Source organism: Gadus morhua, chromosome 1 (genome assembly GCF_902167405.1).
Source record: "Gadus morhua chromosome 1, gadMor3.0, whole genome shotgun sequence".
Taxonomy (NCBI): domain Eukaryota; kingdom Metazoa; phylum Chordata; class Actinopteri; order Gadiformes; family Gadidae; genus Gadus; species Gadus morhua.
The window spans coordinates 22,891,194-22,916,372 of record NC_044048.1 but is presented as its reverse complement, the minus strand read 5'-3'; the positions used below and the strand labels follow the sequence as shown (position 1 = coordinate 22,916,372).

Genomic DNA, 25,179 nt, shown 5'->3' with positions numbered 1-25,179 from the left:
TATCATTTGGGAAGCGAAAAAGTTGTTGTGGTGTTCGTTGTCATTTGTTTCCTGTTTGCATGTTGATTTGTGACGAGACGAGTGCAAGTATGTAAAAGTGTAAAAGGGTGAGTTTGGGTGTAATTGTGCATGCTGGCACACGCGATCTTCATAAAAGTGTTCATGTGAGCTGCAGCGTATGGAAAGCGATGGGTACGAAGAATAAGTACAGAACAAAAAGTCGTATTCTGTTAGCTAGTGAACATATCTCATTCACTTTAGTAATGTTGATGATGGTAGTGATGTTTGCACTTGAACCACTAGTGTGTAGAAGGATTCTACTATTGCTGTTTATCTATTTGAGTCCGTTGGGGAAAAAAGTCTTGTTTTTATGAATATACGTTATTTATTCATGTATGCTTTTTGTTTTAATTTAAGCCTATTTATTATTCATTATCTATTTATTGACTTTTTATTTTCGAAAAAAAAACGATGCTTAAGATGTTTTTAAATGGCCGCTAAGAGAAGGAGGTTGTTTCCTCTGTTTTGTTGAATAAAGAGGAAATATTTTAAGATATCAACTATTAATTATTTTATATAGCTTATTATTTATTTGAAATACTGGGATCTTTTTAAGTGCAAATATTTTGTAATGAACGATTTTTGATAATTTTCTAAAGAGTTTTCGTTTATATGATTTTTGTTTTTAATTCCTTAAACTATTTCGACACCCGTAATGAATTGGGAACTATCTGTGTTATATATTTAATATTTATTTGGAAGAACAAATTGATGGTGTATATTTATTTTGTATTGTCTATGTGTTAATGATGACTGTGTGTGGATTTGTCTTTCATTTGCTCTGAAAATAAAGGAATAATGACAGTGAAAGTGTACTACTCCTATATCATATATCACATATCACATATCATACAGTCATATCATATATTAAATCATGTCAATATGTCAGTCACACCAAACAGACTGAACACCAAAAACAGCTTTCAAGTTGAATTTTGGACAGCCTGGCTGAGGCGCACTTTCCTCTGATTGGATGGCCGACGTCACGTTCCCTCCGATGGTCGTGTTTACATCCAGAACTGGGGGAACTGAAGAAACGCAATATTTACCCGGATACATCGATACGGGAAATCTATGAAACGTCTTGATATCAACTCTCTTGGCCAACATTTAAACTTGTTTTCGGGCGAGCTGCTAAACTGCGCCACGTTTGGGTAAGAGCGAAACAATGACACCGAGGACTGTTTCTTTGTCGATGCGTCAAAGCGCATTGTTGGTCGCTGCCGCACAGGGTCCACTGTTATTGTCGCCTGATCCAGTGGAAGACACAATTATAGAATGGATCTGTATTAATCCCGTGTTTATGCAGAGTCAATCCTCGATGTCCGTCCATAACGCCTACGGTTTTGGAAGTGTTTTAACCAAAAAATCTGCGTTGGCATCTTTCAACAATCTCAAAATGTTCCTACTTTTCATAATTCGCAGCCAAAGCCTGTGTAACTAAAGACGAGGCATTCCCAAAATACGTTTCGACATGCTTTATTATTTAGTGGCGCAGCTATTTGGCCCAACATCGGTGGCATATCCAGTGGATTGACACAGTTGGCCTAAGCAGCGTCAGGGATATCAGCTTGTTCAGACTTCAACACCTTATGTTTGGCTATGATCTAAATACGGAAATGCGTTGTGATACACGCCCGCCAGACTGTTGTCATTGTTGTGATCTCTACTGCGACTGTAATAGATTGGGTGTTTACTTCCACTTGTGGACAGAGGCGTCCTTCGGTTTCTAACGACGGGGGGGCCACACTCCTGTATGGGGGCGAAGGGATGGGTGGTGGTGGTGGTGGTGGTGGGGAGAGGGGTTTGGGCCTTTTATTTTGTAACTGAAAATCCTGACGCATCTCTCAAGTTCATATCGCAATAGATGAGTTTGAGTGAAGGAAGTTAAGAGACACAAGGGAAAGGGCTGGACATCTAAAAATGTACTTGAGTTCTCACTAAATATACCCCCCTCCCACAGCTCGCTCGCAGAGGGAGGAGGATGGGTGGGGTGGTGAGTGCGGGGGAGGACAATGATGAGCTCATTGACAACCTGAAGGAGGCGCAGTACATCCGCTCGGAGGCTGTGGAGCAGGCCTTCCGCGCCGTGGACCGCGCCGACTACTACCTGGGCGAGTTCCGGGACAGCGCCTACAAGGACCTGGCCTGGAGGCACGGCAACATCCACCTGTCAGCGCCCTGCATCTACTCGGAGGTGATGGAGGCGCTGGAGCTCAGGCCCGGCCTCTCCTTCCTCAACCTGGGCAGCGGCACGGGGTATCTCAGCACCATGGTGGGCCTGATCCTGGGTGAGAGACTATAGGAGAGAGAGAGAGAGAGAGAGAGAGAGAGAGAGAGAGAGAGAGAGAGAGAGAGAGAGAGAGAGAGAGAGAGAGAGAGAGAGAGACTGACTGACTGACTGACTGACTGACTGACTGACTGACTGACTGACTGACTGACTGACTGACTGACTGACTGACTGACTGACTGATTGTCTGTGCATTCCGCCAATTCTATTCTGGGACAAATTATAAGGGTGAATCAAGCAGTATGTGGATAAGGGAAAAGCCAAAGAAAGACGGTAAAAGTCACAGCCCACAGGTCCGATGAGTCATGGTGAGGCTGCTGTCTTCTGGAGACTCAAATCAAAGCGGGTCCTGTTCTTAAACGCTTCCTTCAGGGCCGTTCGGGGTAAACCACGGAGTGGAGCTGCACCCCGATGTGATCGAGTACGCGTACGAGAAGCTGGACTTCTTCATCAAGAACAGCAAGAGCTTCGACAGGTACGCCTTCAGACTCTGTGGCCGGCTACAATCCGGAACGGTTTGAAAGGCTTTCCATCCTCCCCGAGTGACCAAGCAACCTCCTCTCTGATGAGTGGGATAATTATGAATAATTATAATTATAATATGACATTGTAATGATAATGTCATTCATTTATTCTAATTCCACACAATCTCTTGTAATGATAATGTCATTCAGTCAGGCCTTCCTAACTGTGTGTCTGTGTATGTGCGTGTGTGTGTGTGTGTGTCTGCGCATGTGTGTGTCCGTGCATGAGTGTGTGTGTGTCCATGCATGGGTACATGCGTGCATACATCCGTGTGTGTGTGTGTCCATGCGTGTGTGTGTGTCCGTGTGTGTGTGTGTGTGTGTGTGTGTCCATGCATGGGTACATGCGTGCGTACATCTGTGTGTGTGTGTGTGTGTGTGTCCTTGCGTGTGTGTGTGTCCGTGCGTGCAGCTTCGAGCTGTGCGAGCCCTGCTTCGTGGCGGGGAACTGCCTGGAGATCGCCCCGGAGACGCAGCAGTACGACCGGGTGTACTGCGGCGCCGGTGTGCAGCGCGACCACGAGGACTACATGAGGAGGCTACTGCGCGTGGGCGGCATCCTGGTGCTGCCACTGGAGGACAAGGTCAGGACCACCAGCGCCCCGAAATATCACCGGGCGACCGCTACCAGACCTGCTGGGGCGACCACGCTCACACACACTCATAAAAGCATTATTCCAGCGTTTTAAAAAAAAAAACAGGGTTAAAGGTCCCATCCCAATGCTAACATGAGATGCTAGTGCAACCACGCTCATAGTCTTTGATAAACGTATTATTCCGGTGTTTTAGGAAGAAGAAGCTTGATGGTCCCATATTGTACCACCAGGTGTGAGTGTGATTAGCCATTAAAAGCCGCTTTGAAAATCGGCCTCTTCTGACATCACAAGTGGGCGTGTCCAACTAAAAGTATGACGGATAGATGAGCAACGTTTGCTACAGTCCACCGGGTAGGCTGGTAGACTGATCTATCCAGCACACATCTAGGTTAGTTCTCTTAGGACAGTTCTCGTCAAGCAAACAAGATTGTTATTCAAAACAACACATTTCAAGTCAAGTGAAAATAACAGATTTAGGTGGAATTCAACTTACAGCAAAGCCATGTCCCTTGTCGGCTACAGAGTACAGGATAATAATGTGTATATTATAAACACATTAAAAGACATCCTCTGTCCTCCTAGTTGACGAAGATCCGCAGGACGGGGTACAACAGCTGGGAGACCAAGAAGATCATCGCTGTGTCCTTCGCTCCTCTGGTGCTGCCCAAGCACCCAGAGAACAGCAGCCCAGAGCCAGTACCCCTACGTACGCTGACAAACACACACACACACATGCACACGCACACGCACGCACGCGCGCACACACACACACACACACACACACACACACACACACACACACACACACACACACACACACACACACACACACACACACACACACACAGAGAGACATGGACACACACACACAGACATTCAACACAAACACACACACGCTAGAAACCAGCGGTAATCCCAATGACACATCATCCAACTCGCCAACCACCACATTTTACGTATGACACACAATTAAAACACACCTGCTAGCTGTTAGCTCATCTACTTTCTGAAATGAAATACATTCAATCTTGTTCTTAAAGCGCCTGCCCCCACCATAGGCTGTATAAAACAAGCCCCCACAAAGCCAGAGATAATAGCTACCACATAAATGTCTTTTGAGGGGCAGGATTCAGCCTAGTGGTTCGGGTGTTTGAATCCTATCTTCCTATGTCGACCCATAAACCTGTAGGCGCCCTCGAGCAAGAGGCCTACACTGCTTACTCAAGCGGTATAGGCCGCGGCGGAGCCGATTACTCGTTCATAAATGAACTGGAAAACAACAAAGTTATGATTGACGCAGCTGTATAATGTACAACAAAGGCTAACTAGCATTGAACACGTTTCTCAGTCACATAGATGTCGCTTATACACTACTGGGAACAGTTAGGGCCACAAAGATGGTTAATAAAACTAAGTTCTCCCCAATTCCCTCTCTTGTATTAACAAAATACATCTTATCTTATCTGAAACCAGCTCAAACCGCCCCCTATGTTAGTGTGGGTCTTGTAGAAGAATAGTTCTGCCAGGTTTGGTTTTTGGCATGGATTTAGTTGTAGGCCATTACTGCTCAGAACATTACTGAGCAGGTTATGACCCTACCTGGCCGTAGTTTATCCAGACAAGCTACTTTTGGTCCGGATAAAAACGTATCTCGTTTAACTCTTGAACCCCCCACCCCCCCAAAAGCCTCCATGTTCGAGGTGCGGGCGCTCCAGGACCTGGCCCGCATCTCCATCCGCCACGTCCTGACGGAGGCCCCGCCGCCCCGAGTCCTGCCCAAGAGGAGGCTCCTGTCGGGGGGGCCGGCGGCGGCGCTGCGGCCGCGGATCCTCCCCCAGCAGCAGCAGCTGGCCCGCGCCGTGTTGGCCAACCGCTACACCTTCGTCAGCCGCCTGCTCCCCGAGCCCCTGGACCGGGGCCCGGCCTACAGCGCCAGGGAGGCCTGGGAGGAGGACGAGGAGAGGGAGGACGACGAGGAGGACGACGAGGGGCGGGAGACGGACTGCCGGGCGTCGGAGCGGTTGAGCCGCGTGGAGGAGGAGGAGCAGCAGGAGGAGGAGGAGGAGCAGCAGCGGCGGGAGGCCGGGGCGCTCCTGCAAGAGTCCCCCGTGAACCGGCTCAGGGAGCAGATACTGGGGCTGCCACTGCCCGAGCCCCTGAAGATGTACCTCCTGCACTACCGGGAACAGTAAGGGGGCGGGGCCAGGTGGGGGCGGGGCGGGGGGGAGGTCCTCGCTCTTAAAGCGTGAACATTGGGAGCTTTCAGCGAAAGCGCCGGATGCTACGTTGGGCGTTCCGATTATTATGTAGCTCAGAAAAAAAAAACTCTGAGACGCCGACAATTCGTTTTTCCCTCCATGTTTAGATGGAAATCCTGAGCGGTCCGCTACGCCCAGGGTAGCATTTAGCTAGGTTGGGTTACAGCGCTCAACTCCGTAGGAAAACTTTGCTACGCTGGCATCTCCAAGGCTGAAACCTCATCTAGTGTTCACTGCTTAAAGCCCTATTTTCTATTATGGGGAGTCAAATAAGAGATGTCCATCAGTCTATCGATGTACAGATACCTCCTCCACAACCGGGAACAGTGAAGTTATACTTCTGCGTCGAATAGCTGCCGTAGGCTCTCTATGCCGGTGTTTTCATTAATGGTTCTTGGTTGTTGATTCTGAGTGCTGAGAGTCACAGATTCAGTGGCATCTGGTGATCTTTATGTATTTACAGATTAACATATATGGGAACCTAGAACCGATTACTCGTTCATAAATGAACTGGAAAACAACAAAGTTATGATTGACGCAGAGGTATAATGTACAACAAAGTTGAAGTACCATTGAACACGATTCTCAGTCACATAGATGTAGCTTATCCACTACTGGGAACAGTTAGGGCCAAAAAGATAGTTGATAAAAGTTCTCCCTAATTCCCTCTCTTGGATTAATAAAGTACATCTTATCTTATCTGAAACAAGCTCAAACCGCCCCCTATGTTAGTGTGGGTCTTATAGAACCAGTTCTGCAAGGTTTAGTTTTTGGCATGGATTTCACCGACCCACTTTTTCAAGGTGGAGGAAACATGATCAGAATGAATGGCAGAAACCATCTTTCTAAATTTGCCTTAGCCCCGCCCCCTGAAATGTCTGATTGGCGCTCAAACAGATATGGTTTTGTAGTAGCCAATGTCAGGGAATGGAACTAACACTACCAGCCAATCACCAGCCAGTGGCTCATTAATATGAATTAAAGCATCCAAATTGCTCCAAGTGGAGAGGGAGTTCCCTCCAACAATTTCAGGTATAAAACTGTAACAGAAGTTATTTCTTAGGTAGTCATTGTGTAAGAATCATTTCATAATTACACACAATACGAATGATGGTTGTTCTATTGACGCACAATCACTTCTGGTTTTATGGAACACTCAGCTATATATACAAATATTGGACAAACATGGATAGTAAGACTCAAGTCTCCTTGGAAAAAAAATGGATTGAAAGTGACTTATCAAAGAATTGTGTCCATAATCGTATCAGTCCATCTTGTGTGGCTTGTTCAGCCCTGCGGGGAATCGCTTTACGGTTGCTTTATCATAAACCTCGACAAAGATGTTGGGGAATGTGTGGCTTATTTATTCATCGTTGTTATAATTTATAGTGTTCGACAAGCTCACGAATTTGCCTTGAGTTTACCGTTCAAATGTGTCGCGTATTGGAAAAAATTGTCACAGCTACGTCCTTATTCCAGAGTTCCCCGTCCTGAGACTACTTCTTTAGCTCCCCTGTTTCTCGCTCTAATCATGGCTGTCCCAGCTCCCTTCATTCAGCCCTCAGTTACACCTCAACATTCCCCTGACGGCAAGCTCTTAGAGGAAAACCAAACCCTAGAACTACTTGTTCAGGATGAAAAGGAATCAGTAGTAATGATACAGAGTTCACAATGTCGACTTTAATGCACAAAGTAAAAGCAAACAGTGGATAAGTTGTAAATATGGACTCAATTGCCCGCCATAGGTTAAACGCATGCCATTGCATGAGTTAACCTTGATTGCTCGTTTTGGGGGACCAGCTGCCGTCCATACATTTTTGGTTGATATGGTAACGTCTAATTTGATGTTGAGGGACTGGCAGAGGTCTACGCGAAGGAGTTTTATAAGGGTTGATCGTTGGCGATACCTCAAATTGGTAATTTGGTTTTCCTTTAAATCCTAGTGCCATCCATCTGGTCTGTAAATAAACCATTTCCCTGCACACATAGTGTACCCTGCCTATTGAGAATGCCTTTACACAAATGTGTACACAAATAAAATAATGTGACATAAAGAAACCATAAAATAAAGGAGCTCTTACTGGATTTTACAAATTGTGCATGTTTTTATTTACCTCTTTCTACTCCAATGTTTGATAGCCGTGTATATCCCCAAATCTTTATCAGTTGTTATAAATGTATGTGGGCAATTTGAAATGACAGTCTGTCCACAGTACGCATCTGCCAGGACAACAGAATTATAAATTTCAAAGATAAGACTGTATAGTATGTATGTTGAGACCAACCTGTATGTTCAGGTTGGTCTCAATTCGATTCAAGAACAGTTCTGAGCAGTACAGCAGAAGACCCAAGTGGTTTGGTTTTCTGTCATAAAATAATAAAAATCTTGTTCGGTGTAATCCTTGTGTAGGAGGTTCATTGAACACCAGTTCTGCTTAATGATAGAAACACATTTGTGGTCGAGTCATTCGTTGTATTTTAGAAAGACTGCGGTGTTAAATGTTTGCCTCAATAAAGGTTTTCAACTTCTAAGCAGCACTACCATTTGTCATTTGTTTAAAAGCGTCGTTTTGACTTGAATATCTTCAAAGTTAATTATTGACTGCAAATTTCCACACCGTTGGCGGTGTCCGTTACTTAGTTGGATTCCAACCAAAGGTGCTGGATTTGATCCACATGGCGACAGCCTACCTAGTCAATCTTTTCTAAAATCCTTGATAAATTATAAAAATATTAAATAGGAAGTAAAGAGATCTTGTTGGGTGTAACCCTTTTGTTGGAGGTTGATTGAACACCAGTTGTGCTTAATGATTGAAACACATTTTTGGTTAAAGTCATTTGTTGTATGGTAGTAAGACTGCAGTGTGAAATGTTTGGTAGACCGACCTCCAAAAGAATAACAAACACGCCATGGCGGAGGTCAATTTAATGTCATTTAATGGTTAAAAAAATATTTCTTTGCGCAAGAGACGAGAACAGGTCACGCCGGGGCACAGCACAAGAAGAGCCCAACAAACCGGCGGCCATTTTTTCACACTCAGTGATGACGAGTGGAGCGAGAAGATGAGGTAAATGTTTCTGAGGAGAAAAAAAAAGACAAGGCACAATTTACAATCCATCATGCCCAGAAAACGCACAAGAATACCAATAGCAATAATAATAATTATAATTATAATTATAATACAATAATGTAACAGCAGAACGTCTTAAAAAAAAAAAAAAAAAAAATCTGAAAAATCTGCAACAACCAAAAAAAAAAAAAAAGACAAATAATATTAATACAGATCGATTCTAATTTACAAGGCAACACTGCCGGCAGAGTCCGTCTCCCTGCTCTGCTCCTCAGCCCGGGGAGGAGGGCTACCCCCCCCCTGGAGCCTCCAAGTCCTCGGTTCAGGCGCCCGCGGCCGCCTAATACTTTACATGTTTCAATAGATACAGAGTCGTTTATACAGACGCCGGCGTCGCCCTAACCCCGCCGCCGCCGGCCCCCCCCCCCCCTTATTATCTGACCACCAGACACGACACGCACAGTTTGGACGGGCCGATGCAGTCGTCGTGGCAGAAGGCGCCGCAGCCCTGGCACATGATCATGGCCTTGAGGCGGCACGAGCACTTGAGCGCCACCTCCTCCGTGCCGCTGTCGGCGTACGCCTGGATGCTGAGCGTGGCCGTCTGGCCGGGCGCCAGCCGGGGCCGCAGCTGCAGCACGCCGTCCGCCAGGCTGCGGGTGAAGCCGCCGGCGCCGTCCATCACCGACACGTTGGCCGTGTAGCTGAGGCCCGCGCCGCCGCCGCCGCTCTGCTTGGGCAGCTTGCCGTAGAGCTGGAAGGGCAGCGAGGAGGCGGCGGGGCCCGGCGAGGAGCAGGGCGAGGGGCAGTGGTTGTAGGGCGACTTGCCCATGTGCTCCTTCTTGGCCATGCGGGCCAGCGTCATCTCCATGTTGAGGAGGCCCTCCATGGCGCCGCCGCTCAGGTAGCCGTCGCCCAGCGCCTCCATGGCGCCGCCCGCCGACAGGTAGCCGTCGCCGTGGCAGCCCGGCTCCTTCTTCAGGCCCGGGCCGGGCGGGGGGGGGGCCGGGGGGCTTGGGGAGGGCCTGCTGCTGGCAGGAGGGCCGCGCCCCGGCCTCGCTCTTGACGCCGGAGGCCGGGGAGAGCTGCGTCGGCCCGGGGGCGTGGTAGGGCTGCGGCGGGGGCGGGCCCCAGCTCATCTTGAGGGAGGGCGAGGGGGGGCGGGGCTGGTCGGCCGGCGGGGACAGGGGCCCGTTGGGGGCGGCGTGGTTGTTGACGAGGGGGGGGTGGGGCCGTTCGGGCGTGGCCCTGTGCCTGGGGGGCTCCCGGATCACGGCCGACTCGGCCGCCGCCGAGTTCTGGGGGGCGTGGTCGAGGGAGGAGCGCGAGGAGGAGGAGGTGATGACGGGCACGGCCCCTAGAGGAGGAGACGGGTACTGCTCCTTCCCGCAGGAGCCCAGGCTCTGCGACGGGCTCAGGGGCTCCGCGGGGGGTTGGCCCCGGGCCGGGCCTGACGTCCGGGCCCCCGACGGAGCCCTGGAGGGCGGCGGCGGCGGCGGCGGGGGGGCGGCGGCGGCGCCTGGCATGCGGCTGATCTCCAGCCGGGTGGCGCCCTGGGACGGGGGCAGCAGCCTCTCCAGCGGCAGGCCGCCCTGGAGCAGCTGCGTCACCAGGGGGTTGTTGGCCTCCACGCTGGACACGGGCCGGCCGCCCAGCCCCCCCGCCGCCGCCGCCCTCCGGGGGCCCGCCGGGGAAGTGTTTGTGGCCGCGCCGTGGGGGGCGGGGGCGGGCTTGGCGGCCGCTCTGCCGTCCTCGTCCGGGGAGCCCTGGGGGGCCGCGGGCTCGGCCCCGTGGCCGCGGGGGGGGGCTTGTGCTTGGGCTCGGGGGGGGGGGCGGCTGCGGGTCCTGGGAGCGGCCGGACGGGGGGTGGGGGGCCAGGCCGTTGGGGTAGCAGGGCTGGATGACGGTGGGGCCGTGGCGGGCCTGGATGACGGCGTGTTGGTGAGGAGGAGGGGGGGGGGGGGGGGGGGGGGGGCCCGCGGATGACAGGCAGGCCGTTCCTCTGGCCAGGGAGGGGGCGGGGCCAGTCCAGCGGCTGGTCCTCCTCGTGGGTCTCGTTCTCACAGTCGGAGGCCGTCTCCGTGGAGTCGCTGTGGCCCCCGGCGGCGTCGTCCTCCACCTCCTCCTCTTCCTCCAACGCCTCTCCCTGCCCTCTCTTCATCAAGCCCCGTCGCTGGGAGGAGGAGGGGGACCCCCGTCTGGCTCTGGAGGAGGGGGACCCAACGTGGTGTGAGCCGTGCTGGATCACACTCCCCCCTCCTCCCCCCTGCTCCCAGTGGGAGGGGGCCGCCGCGAGGCTCTGGATGACGTCCACGCCCTGCGCCCCGAACCGGGGCAGGGAGTCCGGGATGGAGGTGGGGGCCAGGGGTTTGCTCACACTCCACTGGCTCAGCGTCTCCATGACGACGGCGGTGGCGGCGGGGGGGGCCGTCCGGTCCGGGCGGGACCGGGGGCTCTCCTTGGCGGGGGGCTCCGGTCCCCCGTCCTGCTCCGTGGCCGACATGGTGTCCCCGTCCTCGGAGATCCCGTCGGGGGGCGTCTTGACGCGGACCACCGCCCCGGCCGTCGCCGCTGCCGTCGGGGGGGCCGCCGGCGCCGGCGCCCCCCCCTCCTCCTCCTCAGCCGCCCGCTGCCGGGGCGGGGTGGGGGCGGAGGCGGAGGCGGGGCTCTGCGGGGACTCGGACGCCGTGGAGGTGGAGGTGGCCGACGGCGAGGGCGAGGGCCGCGGCGAGGGCGAGGGCCGCGGCGCGGCGCGCTCCGCCCGCTCTACAGGCTGTAGTTGTGCTCCAGGCGGATGAGCGTCCGCAGCCGGTTGCGGTTCCTCCTCCAGCCCACCACCACCTCCCCTTCTTCCACCTCCTCCTCCTCCTCCTCCTCCTCCTCCTCCTCCTCCTCCGGGCTCGACGGGTCCGGGGTGCTCTCTTGTTCGTCTTCCGCTGCTGCGATCCGGTAGCCCAGCAGGAGGCCGCAGCCCCCCCCCGCCCGGCCCTGCCCCGGCGCCAGTGGCTGCAACAGCAGCAGCTTCCCGCTGGGCGCGGGCCTGCTGGGCTCGGGCCTTGATGTCCGCCAGGGTGCGCGCGCCCCCCGTCCCCGACCGCCGCGACCCCTCGCCGGCCGGCACGATGCGGGGGCAGATCTGGTAGGTGGGGGGCCCCTTGACCCAGGGCGGTTTGATTCTGGACAGTTGTATCTGGAGAGAGAGCGGGGGGGGGGGGGGAGAGAGAGCGGGGACAGAGAGAGGGGAGAGAGAGGATAGAGAGAGGGGAGGAGAGGAGAGAGAGGAGAGAGAGGGGAGGAGAGGAGAGAGAGAGGGTTAAAGAGGTTAGGATGGTAACCGTCTGTTGAAGGACTATTATTTTACCCAGTTACATGTTGATCAGCAGTCAATAATATCACCGGGCTTCACAATTAACAAAGTGCCTAACAGATAAATGAGAGACTGGGAGCGCCTCGAGGACGCGTTTCGTTTGAGGAGCTAAACCTAGCATGAATGAACTACGGCGTCATTCGACTCATTTCTAATTTCTCCTACGGTGGGATTAATAAAGTCGTATGTAATCATCTAGGCCCTAGGACTCAGGACCCTGCTTCTACCCCCCCCCACGCTAACCCCCTCTTACCCTGATGGGCGGGACCTTGGGCTCCTCTGCTGCCGGCGGGGGCTTCTCCGTGCGGACACCGTCAATTGTGGTACGAAAGGACTGACGGTCGTCGATGCGCGGCCGCTTTTCTGGGAAGCTGGCGAAGGCCTGGGCCTCGTCCGGCCGCCTCTTCTGCTCCTTGAGCTGGGCGGCGGCGGCGGCGGCGGCAGAGGAGGAGGAGGAGGAGGAGGGGGGGCGGTGGGTGGGCGCCGGGCTGGCTGAGGGGCTGCTCTCGCGGCTGCTGGTGCCGGTGCCCCCCGTGGCCGAGGTGACCACTGAGGCCGTGTCGTCCAGGAGGTCCACGGCGGCGACGGCGCTGGAGGAGGAGGAAGAGGAGGACGAGGAGGAGGAGGAGGAGGAAGAGTCCAGGCCCGCGGCGAACACCTCCCCGGGCCGGTCGGAGGAGGAGGGGGGGGACGAGGGGGAGGAGGCCGGGGAGGAGGCCGAGGACGACGACGAAGAGGAGGAGGAAGGGGAGGAGGTGGAGGCCAGGGGCGGGGCCGCCTCCTCGGGGAGCAGGCTGGCCGCCGCCTCCGGCTCCTCGTTGGCGCTGGTGGAGGCGGGGCTCTGGCTGGGGGTCGGAGTGGGCGTGGGCGTGGGCGTCGGCGTGGGGGTCGGCGTGGGCGTGGGCGTGGGGGTCTGCGTCGGCGTGAGCGCGGCGGCGGCTTCGGGCTCTGCCTCTGCCTCCGGTTCGGGTTCGGGCTCGGGAGCGGCGGCGGCGGGGGTGACGGGGGCGGGGTCGGTGACGGGGGCGGGGGCAGAGGCCCCGGCGGGCTCCGGCTCGGCGGGGGGGCACTCGGCGGCTGGGGGGGCGACCTCCAGGCCCGAGTCGGCCTGCAGCACCACCTCGGCCTGCACCGCAGCGCCGTCCGACATGGGCGAGTTGAGCGACGCCGCCGACGTGTCCAGCAGGGCGCCCCCCGCCTCCGAGGGCTCGGGGGACTGCAGGGTGGGCGTGGCCGCCTTGCAGAGCGTGCGGCGCGCCCGGCGGCGCAGGTCGGCGCGTGTGCGCCTCCGCATGCGGCCGTCCCGCCGCCGCCGCCCCACGCTGCGTCTCTTGGGCGTGCCGGTGGCCGCCGCCGCCGCCGTTGCCGCCTCGTCGTCCAGCACGCCGCCCGCCACCTCGGCCGCCTCGCTCATCGTCAGCTTCAGCGACTCCTCCCGTGTCAGACCGGACCTGGAGGGGGGGGGGGGAGAGGGGGGGAGAGAGCGTCAGCAGCCTGAAGGTACACCTCCCGGACTGGCCGTCTGGGATTGGTTAAAGTGTGCTCTTATCTCGGCGAGCAGTCCCCTTACTTTTGACCGTGGTACTCCTCGAAGAACTTCTCCTTCCAGGCCTCCACCTTCTTCTCCTTCTCCATCTCTTGTCGGAAACGCACCTGCATCTCGTGGGTGAACTCCCCTTTAAGAGAGAGAATGCAGAGGGACACGGTGAGCCCCCCCTTACTGCAGCGTGACGGGACACTGCTCTGTTGACCCGTCTGTCCCCCAAGCAGACGAGCTTGAATATAAAGAGTGTATCTGGGGTCGGCATTAGCATAACGTTTAGCATCACAGGTAGCGAATCTGCATAAATTGATGCTGCGGAAATTAATCACGTTTGGCATACATGCTGAATAACATTTCATGTTTGTTCTGTGACAGAAGGTGGCAATCATCTTTAATCTAGAGGGTTTATCCTGTGCACTGATGCTTATGCAGAGACCTTCAATAGTATCTTTGTAAATAAAGCACGGACTATAACCAATTGCAAAGGTCAAACCCCATACAGCAATGCAGGCTAATCCAAGGTATGAGTTACGAAAGGTAACCGGTGTCCACAGGACACTAAACCACCTGACCCTAAGCCAGTTACAAACCCAAAGGGAGGACCCCCTTGAGAAGGACTACAGAAGAGGCGTTCCTCCTTTGGGGGCCGGCCCAGAAACGCAGCACATGAGACCAGGTGTTGACCCACCTTCAGCCAGCCTCTCCTTCCAACTCTGTGACGCGTGGGTGAAGAACTCATTGTTGAGGGCCGAGCTGCTGAGGCGGGCCATGCCGTCTGGACCCACCTGCAGGGACAGAGGTCACCAATCAGAGGGCATGTGGGGAGTCACATGACCATGAGGTCATAGTTAGTTAATATTAGCTTTGAGGCAATTTTATCTTGTCTACTACTGACTGAAAAGGTCCCCTTGACTTCAAAAGGAGGTAGCAGACTTTGGACCTACCGTTGTTAATGTTTAACATAAACATAGTACTATTAAATAAGTTGCAAACTTACGACCTACAAATCATTGTTAGAGTTGAACACAAAAGAGTACTTTTGACGATTCGGGTTCGGAACAGCGGATGCGTTTTACAACGGCAGTTGCGTCAGGCCGCTCTCCTCTTTCCCGTTCAACCGGTCTGGGAGAATGTTTTAACGAGACTTTGGGTATGTGGTACGACGAAGTTTCGTGGGAGCCCAAGACCTGCTTGGTGCAGGCTCGGCCCCGCCCCGCCCGGGACGGGCCGGGCCTCAGGGACACCCACCTGGCGGTCCACCTCGGGGAGCAGCTGCAGGAGCTGCTGCTGGGAGTGTGCGGGGAAGGCGGAGAAGGTGCGCACGTTGATGAGCGCACGGATGTTGGTGTTCACCAGGATTGAGCCGGGCGTCTCAAAGTCCACGTCCACGCCTCCTCGGTTCCTCTTCATGGGTCCTGCGTGACACGGAGGGAGGGAGGGGGGTCAACCACCTGAACGTACAACAGAACCGCCTCAGTGAATCACTAGGAGCTTTGTAGTGTTCCTGGTGTGTAACATGTACAGCGCTCAAAATGCGCATTAGTATGCATTTTCTGGTCCTTTGGGTAGTAGTGCACCAAGAAAAATGCCTTGTAGGTAAATTCCTTGTGTGGAAACTTACCAGCCTAAAGAGCGGATTCATTCTGTTGTAAATTTTAATTTACAAATCGGTCCTAGATTGTCATAGTAAGTTCACATTACCAGGGTTGGACATAGTAAGTCAGGAAAACTGTTTTGTTTGAAAACCAGTGCATTAGACAACTAATCTGAGATCACTGAACCCAACATCCCTTTTTTAATCTACAATTCAAAACGACTTCAACTGTTGATTCGATAACAGAGTAAACACGGATAAAGTGCACGGCCCGCAATCAGACAAGGGCTCATGAACTCTCATTGTCTGCAGACTCCAGGGCCGTCTCCAAACTCCTCCAACGTACCGAACCCACGATGCAAACCAGCAGCATGCAGGAGAGTTTGGACAGGAAGCCTTTCATTTAAATGTATCCTCCACTCGGGAGGGAACTTGCGCCGAAATGGTGGAATGAGTGACACGTCAACCAACTGCCTAATTTCCGTACACTTTGGGATTCAGTTATTCACCCCGCCACCCGACAGCACCTAGCTACTGTAACACCCACGCTCTACACACCACAATGTTTTTTTCTGAGGCGTTATGTTGCCCATGTGGCTTATCTTGTACGGCTCCCAATTAAAAGGATAATATTGATGGTAATCAAACCATCGTAGCTGGCTCTCCCGGCTTTACTCAAATCATAAATCACCCATCCTTTCGAAAAAAAGCACTTTGTTGTGCCGATACTGCCTGGGAATCCAACTCCATACAGACCGACGCTCAGTTCAAAAGACGAAATTGCTCAATGACCGTTGTTTACATTTGTGGCAGGCACGGTTTGACCACCAAGACCGGTATGATCCTTCAAGCTTTCAAACAACAGAACGGATAACTCCCTGGATCCTATCGGCAGTATGATCAAAGCAGACTAATGTCAGTTGAAGAGGTGTAGCCGTCATCTAGTGGAGGTCGGCTGATGCTGAGAGTGGCCCAGAGAGAGGAGAGGAGGGGCGGACATCACCGTATCGTTACAGGGGGGCTCCTGTAGGGTTGGGGGGGGGGGTTGAGGTTTGGCCTGTACCTGGGTGAAGGCCGTGCATGTTCTTGAAGTGTTGCGGGCGCTTCCAGCCCAGATCTGGGCGAGCGCGTAGCGTGGGCCCCCCCGTACCCCTAGAGGCTTCCCTGCGCCTCCCGGCAGCTCCTGAAGGGGGGGAGGAGGAAGAGGAGGGGGGGGGGGGGGAGGTGGCAGTAGGGAGCCGGTCAGACACTGGCTGTGGGGTCATAGCTGAGCGGGGGGTCTGCGGGTGGGGGGTACAGTAGGTTTGGTGGTGGTGGTGGCGGTGTAAATGGGCTGCTATAGTATAGGCTACGGCACGGGTAAGAGGTGGCGGCAGAAGCAGAGGGAGACAGAAGATCCAGAGGCCCAAAGTGAGAATTCCAGCCCCCCCCCCCCCCCACCCCCATTTTGGGCGGGTCGGGTCCAGGGGGGCGTTGGGTCGCAGGGTTAAGAGGAAAGGCCGGTTGTGGGAGCAGGCGGAGAAGCGCAGGACACACTGGGTTAGAAGGCCTGGAGCGGCAGTTTGGAAGAGTCGGGATGGGGAGGGTCGGTCGGGGGGGGGGGGACACTTTCCCGGAAGTGATTGACTTTTTTCTAACCACACACACACACACACACACACACACACACACACACACACACACACACACACACACACACACACACACACACACACACACACACACACACACACACACACACACACACACACACACACACACACACACACACACACACACGAGCGGGAAAGGTCAAACCAAAACCAAAATGGGGAACCTTGAAATAAACGAAGAAATTGCGTCATGGCGACGAGGAACACGTGCATATTAACTCTTCCGAGCGCATCTCATTTCTCCCCATGCTACTAAAGACTGTAGATGTAACGCAAAAAAGTGGTGCTTCACTTCAAACATAACACTGTTTGTTCCCATGTCTACCCCATCCTTTCTTACTATGGCGGGTGATGTAATCCATAAGAATCCACCGCAACGATGCCATTTACGAAAGTGGTGAAATAAGCCTCAGAAATCCTGCAAGGAGTTTCACTTAGGAGCTTAGCGTCACGGTCCAAGACACAGATTCTCACAGTAAGTTCGCAAACAACACAGAGATGCCTCTGCATTCAGAGCACAGCCAAGGACAGAGCCAACACTTTGTATACAACCCAGATTGGAGGAAAGTGGTTGTCAAAAACTGAGTAGTAGGGCCAGACAGCAATCTCTGGGAGGTGGCGGACTGTCAGGAGAACAGCGGATGAGCTTCAGGTTGTCACAATAACACAAAACGCCTGAAACATCTATATTCTGTAGGATTGGAGTGAATAAGACCCAATACATCTATACCAACCAAACTACTATTGATAAATAGAGAAAAAACGAATTATTTCACATACTAATATTTTGGCCTTCAATGTGTCAAAGCAATGTGTAATTAAAGTCGTCTTTACAAGTGAAAATCCAAGAATGACATGGTCTACAGAGACAACAGCTACAGCACGCAGCTGCGACAGCCAGCTCCCAAAGCAGACAGAACCAGGGGGGGGGGGGGGTCGGAGGGGTATTAGGAGGAAGGGCAGCAGGGTGGGGATGGGGGGGGTAAATATAAAACTGCTATATTTACCTGATGGAACGTGCTCTCCGTTCACCTTCAGCGGAGTGAGGACCACTCTTGGCATCATCACTGCCTTCTTTCTCTGTCTCCCTGACTGGAGGGGTGAGAGGGGGAGAAGAGAGAGAGGGGGGGGAAGGGGTCAGTACATGAGGAATGAGAACGAAGAGGAAGAGGCCATTTTTCCATTGCCACTTGCACTGAATTCAGATGCATGCCTACCCAGTGGACTGAAGTAAACGTTGCTCATCTATCCAGCACAGATCTAGGTGGACACGCCCACTAGTGAAGTCATATGGGCCGGATTTTCGAAACGGCTTGTAAGGCTAGTCACGCTCACACCTGGTGGTATAATATGTCCCCTTTAACCCTGGCCATAACGACCCGAGAGCCGATCAAACCAATGAGCTGTCCTTTTGCAGGGTATCTGCAGGTCTCAGCAATTCAAATGTAAGACTTTTTAAGACCTTTTTAACGCCACCTTGAATGAAATTTAAGACCTAAAACACACGATGGTGGGGGTTGGCAACAGACGCGAGCCAACTTCGGAAACGGACGTCTTCCAGCCAACTGTCCTTGAATTTGCTACCTACCCATTGTCGCAGACTAGCTAGCAAGCACGCAGATAATCGTTTATATATGCAGCTAGCAAGAAAGAAGCCTCTCTACATGTCCTTCCTGAAAAGTCCCACGAGAAAAATAAAACAATATATAGTCCTGCCCCGACAAATTTAAGACCTTGAGTTAAAGTATTTAAGCCCAGCTTATGACATTTGTAACGAATTTAAGACATTTTAAGGCCTTAAATTTAGAAACATGAATTTAAGACTTTTTAAGGATGCGCGGACACCCTGTCTTGAGACGCGGCCTCGGTGTCCCACCACCACGTGCTCCCCACGTGACGGCCCTCTGCCCGGCCGCGGGGCCGGCGTGTGCTGCGCTCTACCTGTCTGGAGCGGCTGAGGCGGGTGGCGTGTTGGGTCTGGGACTCTGCGCGGCTCTGCTGCCCGGCCGCCCGGCTGAGGCGGGTCTGTGGTTGGCTTGGGGGGGTGGGCTCGGCGGAGCACGAGGCGCTGGAGGAGCTCTCGTCTACTGAGGCTACAGGGGTTGAAGGGGGGGGGGGAGAGAGGGTGGTTAAGGCATGCTGTAGGATACACACCGTGGGCCTCTCAAGCCAAGTGACCGCAGAATGGGTGGGAATATAATCAGGACTGTGTATTAGTCAGACACTGGCGCCAAGCTTAATTCATAAATAATACACAATGACGATAAATATAGTGCAACATGAACATCGCCTTTTTTTTTTTTTTACTGTCGTGGTTAGCAGGTAGCGTTCCAACATTTTTCATTTTCTACCCTCCACACACACACACACACACATTGTGTATTAGATACATTTCCAATACCATTACTTATAAAGGCCCAATCCCATTTCTACCCCTTCCCCCTCCCCCTTGTTCTGAAGGGGTATGGGGAAGGGGGAAGGGTGAAGGGTGAAGGGGGAAGGGGTAAGGGGTAAGGGTTAGAAATGGGATTGGTCCTTATGGTTTGACCCTAGTGTGAATGTGCATCCCTTTGTAAATGTATATGGGGGGCCTCCCGACTCCCTTCTGCTGTGACGCCCATATCTCTCGTCTGGTGACGATGGCGCGCCCCCCCCCTCCCAGCTCATGTCAGTCAGCCTACCATCGTTCTCCCCGCTGGCATTGGCCGTGGTCTCGGTGGAGTCGCAGCTCTCCTGCTCGGCGCCCTCGGGCGCGGTGGCGTGGGCCAGGCCCGGCCCGGAGCCGGCGGCGGTGGTGGTGCCGGGGCCGGTGGAGGAGGCCGTGGGGTGGGCGGTGGAGGCGCTGGAGGCCCCGGTGGCGTCTGTAGCGGTGTCTGCCTCCGTGGGGCTCTTGGTCCACTGCAGGGCGTTCTTCTGCAGAGTAGCACCCAGAGAGATTTAGACCCGACTCAGAGTGCGGCTGGACAGTGGAGTGACTCGTTTGAATCCCTGCCGTGGAGGTACGGGGTTCGATTCCCACTGATCAACGTCCTTAATCGTACGGTTCCGTAAAAAAAAAAAAATCGTGGAAATGTATGACAGAAAAAGTTTGAGTTCTCCAAAACGGACGAATGACATCGATGGTCCAGCTTTTAGGAGATTTTTCAGACAGAATTGATGCTGCAGACCGCGTGCAGTCAGCTTACAACACCTGTAAAAGCAGCTAACGCACTAACCCTCTTATAAGATAAATAAAGCATGCATAAAGGATACATACCCCCAATCCACCTGTATCTGAATTCACTGTTCAGAAAGTTTAATTTGGATAAAAGTGTCTGCTAGTCAATGACTGAATAGTCAAATACTCTACTTATTGCTCTTATGAAAATGTACAAAATGTCTAGATGTGACAAGATTAGTCTTTAATCTTTATATTATAAAATTCACCAATAAAATCTGCCAGATTTGCACAAAACACAACAGATAAAACCTTGTTTCTCCCTCTGTCCAAAGAAATGGAAAAACTGCTAGATTCCATGTGAAACTGAATACAAGGCTATAAAAAGAACCATAGCTGAGAATCTCCCCAGTTTATAATTGCGCTATCAGGTGCCATGTCTAACAAAGGAGTGAGTTCTGAAATACGACACCCTGTGGCACTGTTAGGCGTGTCCAACAGATCAAAAGTGATAATAACTTTTAACAATTCAGATTTTAACAAAAAAAGTTAACAAAAAAACAACACACAGAAATCCTATTACAGATGGGCAAAACAAAATGGCCCCCAAACATTGCATGCAAAGTTCCAATGCCGATCCCCACTGATGGTCCGAGCGCATTTAAATATGGATGAGGAGAGGTGTACCTTGAGAGTGAACAGGCTCATGCGTCCCGGCAGCTTGAAGAAGATGCTGTTCTTGACTCGGTCTCCCCTCACCTGGGAGTGTAGCATGGTGACCAGGCATGCAAGAGGAGCCGTCCCACTAGAAACACACAAAAGGACCCTCGTGTTACGATGCACCAGGCCACAGAAATCCCGCCCCCCCCCCCCACCAATTTGAATCCCTATGTCGACCTGTATGCACCATTGCCCTTATCTCTACCTACTCACATAAATCAACAAACATTAAACAACTAAGATGCTTTGGAGAAAAGTATCTGCTAAATGACCAAATAGTAAACGGTAATGGAACTTGAGTCCGCCGAATAGGATGGATGTCACAAGGCATAAATAATGGGCACCAAATACCAGTAGACACAATAACTGGTACCACAAAGAGAAATGACATTTATCACCCTCTACGGATGAACTAATTTAAGCTGCGCTGCACAAGCATGCTCACACAGTTAATGAATGAAGGTTAAAATGAAGCTAGGAACACACATGTGGTGTGACACTTAAGCTTGAACATTAAGTTGGGGAATAGTTCTGAGCAACTCTTGAATATACATCGGCCAGGGATTATGGCTCCGATGAGAGCCACAAAACAATATTGAGTCAGCACACAGGACTGCCAGACAAAAATGTAGTGAATAATTAAGTGGTGGAAAATGCTTCTTTAGCCAATAAACACGTCAGACCCACCTCCTTGTGTGAGGAGAACGATGGTTTGAGGAGGTCCCAGGTGATGTGCGGAGAGAGAAAATGATTAGAACAAAATCATAACTAGGACACTTGGGAGATTTTTTTAAACAGATTTGAGTTTGAAGAGCATTGAAGAGTAGAAGGAAAAGCTTTTCCGTAGGCCAATGGTTTTTAGGGTTTAAAACATTCTTTATCACTTCTCTTGTCGCCACCTTTCTCAGGAGGTCATTTTAAGGTAGTTTTTTTTTCTCGTTTTTTTATTTTTTTAATGGGGATAGAACCAGCAGTCGGTTTCCCCGGAATCCCCTGGATCCCTGGTTTGACCAATAGGATTTCTAGGAAGTTTTCCCCAGCATGATTGGACCATCCATTCTTTTTATTGTATATGTGGGCCGGGACTAGGGCATTTCATTACTCTTTCAAAACATCAATTTACTTTAATAGTGTGTGTGTGTGTGTGTGTGTGTGTGTGTGTGTGTGTGTGTGTGTGTGTGTGTGTGTGTGTGTGTGTGTGTGTGTGTGTGTGTGTGTGTGTGTGTGTGTGTGTGTGTGTGTGTCTCTCACCTCATTTCTTTTAGACCCTTTGTCTGGATGACATGCAGGATTTGTTTTGGTGTCATTGGGGCATCAGAGAAGTTCTCCAATACCTGCCAAAATATCATGCGTTTGTTAGCCCCCTCACAGAGAAAATCGGGATAAAATGACTGTGAAATCAACACAGCAGGTCTGTGAGGCCTGATAAACTGTAGGAGAAAAAGCAAATCAACAATGTCTTGCAAAACCACAGGACATTTGACAGACGAAAAGCCGTTAACGGCTTTCTTATCAACGTAGGCCACAAAGAATACATCACAACAAGTATCTAAATGGATAACATGGCAAGTCTGAAACCCTGAGAAACTAATATTGATATGCTGCACAAAGGGACTAATATGTATGCTAGGGTTCCTGAGAAGAAAGGTTGCAGCGTAAAGATTGAGAGATGTGGAACCTATTGTAACAGAGTTAAGTGTTGTTTGAATTCCTACAAAATAAATGTTTGTCTTGTAGATGTGTAGTTTTATTGCCACCTGGTGCTACACTGACTGCATTCCACTTAAAAGATAATGCTTTCCTTCCAAATACATATGTAACGCTTGCCCTTATGAAACAGCATATCCACGTGATTCAATTATTTGTGACTGTGTTTAAACAACAAAAGCAAATTACAAATTAGGCAACCGGATATGTATATCAATAAATGTAGAAGCTTTGTTATATGGAATTTCCCCACAATAAAGAAAACTGTAAATTAATGAGGGGACACGATAATGGTTAGGGGGTTTGAGTCTCAGCCCAATGGTTCTGCATCTGCAGATTCTGCAGTCTACCTGGCAGCATCCTTGAGCAAGGCGCCTAATCCTACCTTCTCATTAATGACTGTAAGAGGCTTTGGACAAAAGCGTCTGCTAAATGACTAAATAGCAAATGCAGTACCGGTTACAATGTTTTGCAATTGGGACTCTTCTACGTTCTCTGATGTTCTCATTGTCTACGTTCTCTGAAGTTTTGATCTTGCTAAAGATAAAAGCACCAAGACAATGCATATTCAGTGTTGTTATTGGCCAAAAAAGGGGCATCACCTTTCCTCCAAACCTGACCCGATACATTTTAATCAATAAAAACAGAAACAAAGTCACAACACTGAAGTACATACGGTTATTTAAAAACTTGTAATTGGCTAATGCCACCTACTAGTATTTGCCCTTGATTGAGGTTCCTACAATACTATTGGTATTAAGGAATCCATTGGACATCAACACACCCTCTAATTGGGTAAACTCAATTTACATTATTTATCTCGAGGTTTATGGTGGCTAAAACATGCAACCATCAATTTTCTTGTCCATTTTTAGGCCAACTTATTCCATTCTAGTTTAGTGGTATAGTACGTTCTTAATTCCAGCTCAAGAGTGATTAGAAATACTATAGGTTGACAGAAGGGCAAAGCCTATTTTGGTTCTGTCCAAAGTACATGCCCTTCTGTCAAAAAGGAAATGAGAAGACAGAGCCATGTATACTAGCTGTAGCCGTGTCCATTCAGGGTTACACGAAGTAGTATGTCACACCGGGACTGAATTAGCCCAGAGCCAGCTATGTTGAATAGTTAGCAATGATGTTCTGTTTGCATATTATAATCCCTTTAAATAACCATCAAGGTATGTTTTCTATAATAATTATAACTGGATATTTAGTGGACTATTTAGCGGTGAGCCAGGTGAAGATGATAAATATGACAACGGGAGCTAACTTGCTGCCTACAAACAAAGGGACGAAAACATAACAGTTGCTAGCTCTACGTTAGCAGATTGCTAACGTTAGCATTTAGCGTTAGCCGAATCCTCGGCAAGTCAACATTGAAGGCTGCGGGCTAGCTCTCGGTGAGGCTACACTACACAAACAATGTTGTAAAAATAAAACAGTAATTCAGACACAGATACAGAAAAATGCAACGATGTTGTGTTATTGCTGGGGTTATTTGACACTGTTCGGGCCGCAGTCTTATGGCGAGTGTCCGCTAGTCGGGACGCCGTGCAGAGGCGACCCAGCAAATCCTCCGCCTGGCGGCTGTAGTTTCTCCGACCGTCGGAAACGGTCGCACGAAATCGCCCCAAAATACGTTCAAATTCAAAAGTTTGACTTATTTTTTACCATGCGAGCCGCCTCTGCCCAAGTGCGCTCCTTCTTCCTCTTTTGTTTGTCCTTCATTTCCTCCTCTCTTCGCGACTGGCGGCTTGATTGTATGTTGGGACTGTGTCTCTCGGATCTCGAATCGCTACAAAGCGACTCGTCGCTGTGGGTCAGGAAACCGTGAGCAGGATTCGTTAGCTCGCAGGCTAGCACAAGCAGATGATAAGTGCTCCCAAAAACCACCAGCTCTTCCTTCTTTCGTGAGGATTCGGGCGCTATTCACTGTAGGGTTCACCACCGCCTTTGGGCTAAAGCATCATATATAGTGTTTGGTTATTTTTTGCATCTCACAACAGATTGTGTGCAGATGGGTGGTGGTTGCTAGCTCTCTAAGCTACCTAGCCTATACACAGTGGGCGCAGTGGCAGGCGTGCGCCTTTGCTGTACTACTGCAGGAAAACCCTGTTAGGAATGCGAGGCGGAGGGACTACAACGACGGGGTTAAGGGTCAAACCTACTGCAGGAATGCAACACAAAAACAGCCCGCCATCCATTCTCTACGCCGTTTGCACCCTTGACGCCCCACGATAACCCATAAATACATTGTTATTGCTCGGGGTTTTATTATATCGTGTGATTGAAGTAGGATTTGTAAGTCATCAATTGTAGAGATCTTCCGTCTTCGTCTTGCATGCAAGTGCAATAAAAAATCAACGACAGCCTTTTTGTGTTTCGAAGGCTTAATAACAGAATGGTTTTTATTCAGTCCAGTTAATCACATATTGCGTTTAATATATATAAGTAATAATAATTATATCATACTTTCATTATCTTATACACTAACCGACAAGTTGCAAATTTATTAATTATCCTACTAGACAATAATATGCATCATAATCACTATACTATAAGATATCTAATCCTCTTTGTAATATATATATATATATATATATATATATATATATATATTAATAATCATAAATAGAATGA

The 25,179-nt window shown here is 51.1% G+C and overlaps 3 protein-coding genes across 3 annotated transcripts; 1 reads left to right on the top strand and 2 right to left on the bottom strand.

Moving 5' to 3' along the window:
* The first annotated feature begins 1,015 nt into the window (after positions 1–1,015).
* On the top strand, positions 1,016–8,266 carry pcmtd2a (protein-L-isoaspartate (D-aspartate) O-methyltransferase domain containing 2a). The gene is made up of 6 exons (XM_030353596.1): positions 1,016–1,214; positions 2,024–2,351; positions 2,723–2,825; positions 3,287–3,458; positions 4,053–4,176; positions 5,157–8,266. Exons 2-6 carry the CDS (start codon positions 2,045–2,047, stop codon positions 5,660–5,662), a joined length of 1,212 nt encoding a protein of 403 aa, XP_030209456.1. The 5' UTR covers positions 1,016–1,214; positions 2,024–2,044; the 3' UTR covers positions 5,663–8,266.
* A 382-nt stretch (positions 8,267–8,648) lies between these two features.
* Positions 8,649–9,756, bottom strand: LOC115541757 (putative Polycomb group protein ASXL2). Its single transcript, XM_030353603.1, has 2 exons — positions 9,261–9,756; positions 8,649–8,806 (listed from the first exon to the last, which is right to left on the bottom strand). Exons 1-2 carry the CDS (start codon positions 9,725–9,727, stop codon positions 8,671–8,673), a joined length of 603 nt encoding a protein of 200 aa, XP_030209463.1. The 5' UTR covers positions 9,728–9,756; the 3' UTR covers positions 8,649–8,670.
* On the bottom strand, positions 9,753–24,662 carry LOC115541736 (putative Polycomb group protein ASXL1). The gene is given in 13 exon segments (XM_030353587.1): positions 9,753–10,756; positions 10,758–11,989; positions 12,420–13,617; positions 13,737–13,842; positions 14,398–14,494; positions 14,958–15,124; positions 16,367–16,486; positions 17,963–18,047; positions 18,897–19,048; positions 19,637–19,868; positions 20,800–20,919; positions 22,083–22,166; positions 24,211–24,662. Coding segments are annotated over 13 exon segments (4,629 nt in total). The 5' UTR covers positions 24,268–24,662; the 3' UTR covers positions 9,753–9,777.
* Between the last annotated feature and the right edge of the window lie 517 nt (positions 24,663–25,179).

Coding starts and splice junctions, on each gene's coding strand:
- pcmtd2a (XM_030353596.1), top strand. CDS start 2,045: ATGGGTGGGGTGGTGAGTGCGGGGGAGGACAATGATGAGCTCATTGAC. Junction 2,826..3,286: donor AACAGCAAGAGCTTCGACAG/GTACGCCTTCAG, acceptor CCGTGCGTGCAG/CTTCGAGCTGTGCGAGCCCT. Junction 4,177..5,156: donor CCCAGAGCCAGTACCCCTAC/GTACGCTGACAA, acceptor CCCCCCCAAAAG/CCTCCATGTTCGAGGTGCGG.
- LOC115541757 (XM_030353603.1), bottom strand. CDS start 9,727: ATGGAGGCGCTGGGCGACGGCTACCTGAGCGGCGGCGCCATGGAGGGC. Junction 8,807..9,260: donor TGCATCGGCCCGTCCAAACT/GTGCGTGTCGTG, acceptor TTTTCTCCTCAG/AAACATTTACCTCATCTTCT.